At 41.3% G+C, this 9,340-nt stretch overlaps 1 protein-coding gene across 1 annotated transcript; it reads right to left on the reverse strand.

The window, feature by feature from the left end:
- LOC119786805 (ATP-sensitive inward rectifier potassium channel 1-like) lies at positions 1 to 7,751 on the reverse strand. The gene is made up of 2 exons (XM_038290360.1): positions 7,302 to 7,751; positions 1 to 1,625 (listed from the first exon to the last, which is right to left on the reverse strand). Exon 2 carries the CDS (start codon positions 1,615 to 1,617, stop codon positions 469 to 471), a length of 1,149 nt encoding a protein of 382 aa, XP_038146288.1. The 5' UTR covers positions 1,618 to 1,625; positions 7,302 to 7,751; the 3' UTR covers positions 1 to 468.
- Between the last annotated feature and the right edge of the window lie 1,589 nt (positions 7,752 to 9,340).

Consider the following 9,340-nt stretch of genomic DNA (forward strand, 5'->3'; position numbering starts at 1 on the left):
TAGTTGAAAAAACAAGATTTATTCCAGCTAAGGATCTTCAACTCCCTGAGAGGTTACAGCAATACAGTTTTACTTACAAACGTGAACTTGACCAAACCTAAATGACCTTTACAGCTAAGAATAACGAGCTTTTTCTCTTCTATTTCCTGTCACAGCCTTTAGAGCCCATGGTTTTTCATTAGAACAGAATCACTCTATTATTCTCCAGACATGCCCGCTGTGACATTCACCATTTAACTGCTTCTATGTTCACCGTATCAAAACTGTGTCTTCAATTTTTTTTATCCCCAATAAAAACTCCCAGTCGGGGTCTCGTTGAAATGAATCAGTTCGCCGCTCCCTTTTACAACCCTTAGAACTTCAAAACCTCTCTTTATTCTTCGGTACTTAATATGCTTGAAATAGTTTAACTAAGGGTGAAAGACCCAGATCCTGATTCCTTAGCTTTTACCATTGAACATGACCAGTTCACATTTTCGTAACATCCACAGGTTCATGAATGTTGATGACCTGGAAGCCCAGGTTGTCAATGCCCAACTTAAGCTGATTGATGTGGTTCTCTTTGTTGTGGTTGTTGTGGTTTTTCTGGTCTACGTCTGAGTCAAAGCAGTGAACGCAGTGCGGCGTAGTGACCCGGACGCTTTTTGAAAAGTTTGAGAAATCAACTCTATACTTTCCTGTTTTAGTGCGGGAAATGATGGGAAGGAAATTGTAGCCCCACTGGATCTCCTGTGGGATGTATGAGGTTCGCACCTGGCAGGAGGAGCTAGTTGACTCGGCCGTCCCCTCTAAGAACACCACTAACTCAAAGTCCTGTAGGGGGAGAGTATCAGCGGAAAGCTCGTAGAATGGGCTGGATCTATTAATGACGTGGTACAGAGTCAGAGGACAGAAAAAAAATAGGTTATCCTTGCCAGCGTCAACCATAAAGTCAACATCCACCTGATCCAGGATGATGGTCTCTCCGTCTGGTGTGGTGTTTGTCCTCAGCAGTTTCCCATAAACCTGGCTTCCGATCAGTAAGGTCTTCCTTAGGTTGGCCACTCTTATGAGGAGACTTAGGCTTCCTTTCTTCAAACATATAACTGCCGTGTTGCTGAAGGTGACAGTCTTTGCCCTTTTCTTGGGTAAGGAGATCTTTGCCAGGATGATTCCACACATAAAGCAGTTGATGAAGACCCCGACTAGAGACTGGATGATTATCAGAGCCACGGTGCCAGCACAGTGCCCAGTCAGCGCTCTGCCACCATATCCAATGGTGGTTTGGGTCTCCAGCGAGTACAGGAACGCCGTTGTGAGGCCATTAACATTGTCTATACAGCGCACATGCCCCTCTGTTCGGTTCTGCGCGATCAGATCCCCGTTGCTTTTTGCGATCCAGTACCACAACAGGCTAAACACAAACCAGCTGCCTGTAAAGGTGGAAACAAACAGCAGGAGAACGAAACGCCAGCGGATCTCCACGAAGGTCGTCCAGAAGTCAACCACAAAGGCAAAATGGTTACTGTACTCGATGTTGCCAAACTCGATGTTGCAGTGCCCGTCTTTGGTGACCAGGCGGCTTTTTCGGGTTCGGTGTCCAGTTGGCTGGATGTGACCCGGGAGCAGCTGGAACATCCTGGAGTCTTGGAGACAAAAGAAGGGTTTGTTAGAAAACAACTGCCCAACTAATAAAGATTTGGGTGTGCTTCAGGTATCTTTCTAATGGCAAAAAACAAGGTATCTCAGATAGTTCTGATTTCACTCTGCTGCTACACACAATACTGCCAAAAAATAATTATTTCAAAAGCCGAGCTAATGAACTACGGCAGTTAGATCAAGAGAAGTCATTTGAGATCAAGGGAAGCCCTTTTATGGCCTTTTATCCTACAAACCTAATGTTATTTTTTACCATTAAGGAGTGCTCTGAGCCAAAAGAATCACAATATACAATATAGGGGGACTATATACACCATTTTTAATGAGTGTAAAGGCTGATTTATACTTCGAAACTAGGTCGTCTGCGTAGGTGTTGCAGTGAACACAAAGACGTCCTCGCCCCCTCCGCAGACACTCTGGTGCTCCTCTCCCAAATTGTAGGTGACCGCAGACAGGAGGCCGGCTTGTTTTGTTTGTATGACTGCAATTGCGGAAAACGACTCGTAAAGTTGGACCAGCTAGAAGAGCGAGGTGCCCGATAATGCTGGGACCCTTCTTCCACCTGGATCCCTGCTCTTTTCGGCCCTCATGTCCCTCCGTTGTCAGACAAACTTGCCCTCACTTCCTCGCCGCCTCGGCCATATCTAGACCCATAGCTAGTTCCTGATTGTATTGCGTTGTGGCGCGGAATATAACATAGCGCAGACAATGCTTCAAAATTGAGCATAAATCAAAAATGTCTGCGTCAAGCTCACTGCGGCACACTGCTGTGGGACGATAAACAGAGCTTAAGTCTAGTGGATGAACAAGTAGTCGACTCAAAACTTCCCCAAATACACCTTGAAAAGTAGTGTGCAGCTATGGTCATTAGATGAGCAGATATATCCCAGATTAATTCACGAGGGCTATCCTTTGCAAAGCATCATGGGATTTGTTGTGGTGGCTACGAATAACAAAGATGGCTCAGGCACTTTGTGGAGTTACGTGTCCAACAGGAGCGAAAAGTAGTGATCATCTGTCTAAACGGTCAGTTAACTGAGTTCACAATAAAGCTATAGCTCCCGCTTTATATAGTGATTGAGGGATTTAGGGCTTAGCGCAGATGTTCAGATACAGCCGTGGGAGCGCTCAATTAACCAACCATGATCTCAAAATCCAATATGGCTGCTGTGCTTTGAAGCAACTATATTTCAAACAATATTTAGAAAGGTTTAGACTATTAACGAAAGTTAATAGTCTAAACCTTAGTAGTTTAAGGTAGTCTTTAAACCATAGTCTAAGTTTCTCAACGAAAGTTCTGCTGCCTACAGATAGTTTTACATATATTAGTGAGGCATGGCATACAACCTCATGGTTGGATCACTGTGTAACCACAGCAGATGCACATGCCTCATTGACCGACATGAAAATCCTGTATGAATTCTCTACTGCCGATCATATTCCATTTGGGATGCAGATAAATTTACAGTGGTTACCAATGACAGAAAAGTACTCTGAAAGCAACAAATTACACTTAGACTGGAGCTCACTGTCAAAGGAGGATCTGCTATCTTATTCGATGTGCACAGATAACTCACTCAGGAATATCTACTTGCCCAGAGAAGCAGTTAGCTGTAGAGATGCTAATTGTAAAAATCCTGAGCACATAAGATCCATTTGTTCTGTGTATAATGAAATAGTTAATGTTTTGATTGCATCAACTAAACACTTTCATAAACAAATAAAAAAGAAAAATAAGATCAGGCCAGGTTGGAATACCCATGTGGTTGAATTTTTAATAGAGCTAGAGAGGCTTCTAAGGAATGGATTGAGGCAGGTAGACCAAGATCAGGGCCTGTCTTTGAACATAAAAAGTATACCAATGCCCAATATAAGTATGCTGTGCGTTATATTGGTAAAAATGAAAGAGCAATGAGGTCTGACTCAATGGCCAGAAAACTCTTCTGTAACAATACCCAAGGCTTCTGGAAAGAAGTTAGAGGTATGACATCCTACAAAACATCCCTCCCATGTTCGGTTGATGGCATATCAGGCACTGCTAACATTGTGGAGCTGTGGCGCCAACATTACAGCAGATTATTTAATTGCATCCATAGTGAACCATGCACTGCAAACAATGTTGACCATATAGATGAAATCCTGCCTTATGAGGTTCATAAAGCTATTTCCAAATTATCTAACAATAAAGCCACTGGGCTGGATGGAGTCTCAGCTGAACATTTAAAGTATGCAAATGCAAGGCTAGCTCCTCTTCTTTCCATTTGTTTCACATCGTTTTTTATTCATGGGCTTTTACCTGACTCTATTTTAAGTGTCCTGTTAGTACCCGTCATTAAAGACAAAACTGGAAACATTGGCAATTCTGATAATTACCGTCCGATAGCGCTGGCCAGCATAGTTTCAAAAATTATTGAATCAATCCTGCTGGACAGGATTTTAGAGGTTATCAAGTCTACAGATAACCAGTTTGGTTTTAAGGCTAGGCTGGGCACAGATATGTGTATATATGCTCTAAAAGAGATTACTTATAAATATAATAAGCAGAACTCTTCAGTGTTTATGTGTTTCCTGGATGCATCAAAAGCATTTGATAGGGTAAACCACAGAAAACTATTCACAAAACTGACACAAAAAGGAGTACCAGAGTATATTGTTCGTATTTTGAAGTACTGGTATACTCAGCAAACACTGCAGATTAAATGGGGGGAATGTGTCTCTGCTCCATTCAAAGTTAGTAATGGGGTGAGGCAGGGCGGGATTTTGTCCCCAGTTCTCTTTAACTTGTATCTGGATGAACTGTCACACAAGTTGAGAGCTTGTCACACTGGTTGTGTGGCTGGTGACTCGGTACTTAATCACCTGATGTATGCAGATGATTTAGTAATATTTAGCCCTAGTACTGCTGGGTTACAGCAACTACTAAACATCTGCTCTGAGTATGGTCTGGAACACGACATAAAGTACAATCCATCTAAAAGTGTGATCATGATCTGTAGGAGTAAGGAAGATAAATCTACTGAGTTTCCAGATTTTTTGCTGTCAAATACTGTGCTGGGCGTAACAAATAAAACCAAGTATCTTGGGCACATCATCACAGAAAATCTGTCAGACGATGAAGATATTTGCAGACAGCGTAGATTGTTGTATGCTCAAGCTAATACCCTTGCACGTAAATTCGGTTCATGTACTGATAAAGTCAAAGTGGAACTGTTTAATGCATATTGTACCTCTCTGTACACTGCTCACCTGTGGACTACCTATAGAAAAGTCAACCTGCAAAGGCTGCAGGTGGCCTATAATGATGCTATGCGGTTACTTTTGAAACGTCCAAGATGGTCCAGTGCAAGTGAGATGTTTGTCACAGCAAGAGTTAATACCCTACAAGCTGTTCTACGAAAGTTAATGTATAAGTTTATTTGTAGGTTAAATGCATCTAAAAACGATATTATTTTGTCACTCACTGATACCACACGTAGTGCAATCCGATATCAGTCTAAGCTGTGGAGACACTGGTATTCCTGTCTTCTTAAAGATCCTATTTAATCGATAATGGTACTTGTATTGTGTTTTTATCATTAACTATTTTTATTTTATTTTTATGTATGTATTTATTGGACCATGAGTCCGGAATAAAGTTTATCTATCTATCTATCTATCTATCTATCTATCTATCTATCTATCTATCTATCTATCTATCTATCTATCTATCTATCTATCTATCTATCTATCTATCTATCTATCTATCTATCTATCTATCTATCTATCTATCTATCTATCTATCTATCTATCTATCTATCTATCTATCTATCTATCTATCTATCTATCTATCTATCTATCTATCTATCTATCTATCTATCTATCTATCTATCTATCTATCAACAGTGCTTTAGGATCAAGACATGAAAAACTAGTGTTTACTACTACATTTCCCATGATGTAATTCCAGTATACAATTTATACATATATATATATATATATATATATATATAACTGTTTTCTCACCCCTCGTGGGGTGGTATGTGTCATCCTCAAGCTTGGGTCCTCTACCAGAGGCCTGGGAGTTTGAGGGTTCTGCGCAGTATCTTAGCTGTTCCTAGGACTGCGCTCTTCTGGACAGAGCTCTGATGTTTTACCTGGAATCTGCTGTAGCCACTCTCCCAGTTTGGGGGTCACTGCCCCCAGTGCCCCAATTACCACTGGCACCACTGCTGCTCTTACTTTCCACATCTTTTCTAGCTCCTCCTTCAGCCCTTGGTATTTCTCAAGCTTCTCGTGTTCTTTCTTCTTGATGTTGCTGTCGCTTGGGATTGCCACATCTATCACTACTGCCTTCTTCTGCTGTTTGTCCATCAACACGATGTCTGGTTGGTTAGCAATCACCTGTTTGTCAGTCTGGATCTTGAAGTCCCATAGGATCTTAGCTCGGTCATTCTCAACTACCTTAGGAGGTGTCTTCCATTTTGACCTTGGGACTTCCAGCCCATACTCATGGCAGATGTTCCTGTACACTATGACAGCTACCTGGTTGTGGCGTTCCATGTATGCACTTCCTGCCTGCATTTTACACTCCGCTGTTATGTGCTGTATTGTTTCAGAGGCATCTTTGCACAGTCTGCATCGGGGGTCCTGCCTGGTGTGGTAGACCCTGGCCTCTATTGATCTTGTACTGAGTGCCTGTTCTTGTGCTGCCATGATTAGTGCCTCTGTGCTGTCCTTCAGTCCAGCCTTTTCCAGCCACTGGTAGGATTTTTTGATATCAGCCACTTCTTCTATTTGTCAGTGGTATACGCCGTGCAGCGGCTTGTCCCTCCATGATGGTTCTCCTTCATCTTTCTTGTCCTCACTATATTTATGTATATATATAAACTCATGTTTTCCTGAACCACATTTCACTGTGATTTTACTTTATTTAATTAGAAAAAAAAGTTAAGGTTAATATTGTCTATTCCTTATAATGCATGATATCAATTGGTTATTAACCATATAACAGCAATGTTATTATTGGATATGGACATTGGACCAAATTAGGTATTGCTGCATCCCTATCCATGTTTAAACAGCTTGATGTAGATTTTAATCAAACAAACTGTTAATTATTTTCTTTATGAATAATAATAAAGTATACATTTTTAAATAAAGCCAGAACATTGCAAATAGACAAGCACCTCATTTATTATGAGATACAGGATTACATCAGCGGAGTCCTGTATAATGTGCAGCTGAGGTGTGGTTTTCTACTGTTTACAGCTGCAGCAGTATAACTCATATGGTCCAGTTTATGGCTTACATGACAACTAAATGTTTCTCTTTAAATGATGTATTGATGTATGAAATGAGCATTCTATAAAAAAATATTTATATTCATTCGAAGAGGTACATTATAGTTTTATATAGATCATTATGTTACTTCTGTTTAGTCCCAATTGTCAAAACCGTATTGCAATAGGCCTAAAATGTATTTTTTTTTTTACACGATATAGCTATAACTGAATGCTAAATGATTCCTGATTCATTTAAAGTTATTGTTTCTGCTAAACATTATTAAATAATACAAGTTTACCAATCAGCACTTCAATAAAATACTTATCTTGCATTATTATTCAAAGAGTCAAAGTTTTGGACTAATAATGAAAGTTTAGATGAAAAGTTGGGCTTCAACCTACCTGCTCAGTGAGTCTTTGGGCCCCGACTGCTAACTGGATCTGTGCTGGAGCTTTGGACTCCTTCTCTTTTAGCCGGTGGCCATGGAAGCGTTGGAAAGATTTTAATCCACAGTGAAATTTCCTAATCCCAGCCACATGCCACCATGTTCACAGCCCTCATACAGCTGCAGAACTGCCAGCCGGCGACTCCCTTCATGGTTTTGACACTGTAAAGATCTGACCCTACTGGGGAGGGAGGAATATTCTAGAAAGCCGCACTTGTAATTACCTTCAGTGGGATCTCTTTGTTAGGGTAGTAGGTTCGTCACTTGAGGGGACCAAAGTTGGCCGACACAGGCGCTCAGGCTGTTTTTGTTTTCAGTTCTCAAGAGCATTTGGGATTTACAGGAGGCCGCACAAAAGATCCCTCCAGTTACATTTCCTTTGGTCCCCCTCCCCCAGTTTGAACCTGCAAGGTTGCCTCACATTTACATCAAAATGGAGAGCTGCAGGGACACGGCGTCCTTGGTATGCCGTTTCTGCTGGCTTCAGTTTTTATATCTGTTTCCATTTTCTTTTCTCAGTTATCTGAAATCTATAAAAGCCACTTACAGTGGTGCATGCACATTAAAGCAATAGGAGGTAGCTCAACTGAACAGTTCCATGCAAAACATTTATTTACTTACATCACATATTATTAAGGAATGCACTCACAGTAGATCAAGAAGCAAGAAAAAAAAATCTTGTTTTCTTGATTTAGTGCAAAGGGGCAAACCCCAACCTCACACGACCTTTAAACATGATGCGTTTTATCGCCTTCGCAGTCTAGAACGCTCCTCTGTCTTTTTTACCCTGTGTTAAACAGGCCCCTTTTTTTATACCTCAGAGATAAAGGAGCAGGTTTGTGGGTTTTTGACAGCATGCCTCAGTCTTCTGCTGGTGGTTCGCATCGTGGTGCAGGAAGTTGTGGAAGAAGTGCAGCTTGTTTTTTTTTTTGTGTTATTAAAACAAATACCACAATTAGGGCAAATGAGCAGGATGCCTGCGTTTTTGGTGACTGGCACATTGTATGTATGCATAAACAAATCATCATGCCTCTAACGTTACAATGTGTCTTTTAATAATAACTTGGTTATTTCACTGTTATGACGCAAAGGACATGTGTAACGTTTCAAAAGTATTGAAGTAAGTTTTGTCTTCCTGTTAAATCCAGAATAGAATTTAAAATCCTCCTTCTCACATATAAAGCCTTAAATGGCCAAGCTCCATCTGATATCAGAGATCTGATTGTTCCTTATGTTCCTAACAGAGCACTTCGCTCTCAATCTGCAGGTTTACTAGTGGTTCCTAGAATTTCTAAAAGTAGAATGGGAGGCAGATCTTTTAGTTATCAGGCTCCTCTCCTGTGGAACCAACTACCAGTTTTAGTCCGTGAGGCAGACACCCTGTCTACTTTTAAGGCTAGGCTTAAAACTTTCCTTTTTGATAAAGCTTCTAGTTAGAGTGGCTCAGGTTATCCTGAGCTATCTCTATAGTTCTGCTGCTATAGGCTTAGACTGCTGGAGGACATAGGGACCCCTTTTCATCATTCTGCTTCATTCTATCTCTATTCTCCCACTCTGCAGAATCTGTTAGTTCAATCTCTAACGTTCTGCTCTCTCTGCTTTTTCTCATAGTAGCTTCATCTGGTCTGTTCCTGTTTGGCTGTGACTCCATCCTGGAGAGAAATATCAGCTGTGCTGCTGCCATCAACACCTTTGTTTCTAGATGTTGGAGATCCGCCTGTTTTCCAGTGTGGTCCTGTTTCTCTGACTGTGACTAACTGGATGTGCTCTCTTCATCCTCTGACATGGGAGCTGGCTCGGAGCTCGTCTGCCTGGCTGTGTGTTGCCTGAATTGAAGTTTCCTTTTGTATCTCTACTTCTTTCTGTATGTCTGCTTCTGCCTTCCTGAATCCCTCAGCAGATGGCCGCTCACATTGAGTCTGGAGGTTTCTTCCTGTTAAAAGGGAGGTTTTCCTCTCCACTGTCACTGATTTGACTGGATGATCTGGTGAACTG

Source organism: Cyprinodon tularosa, unplaced genomic scaffold (genome assembly GCF_016077235.1).
Source record: "Cyprinodon tularosa strain WSP-4 unplaced genomic scaffold, ASM1607723v1 ctg28, whole genome shotgun sequence".
NCBI lineage: Eukaryota > Metazoa > Chordata > Actinopteri > Cyprinodontiformes > Cyprinodontidae > Cyprinodon > Cyprinodon tularosa.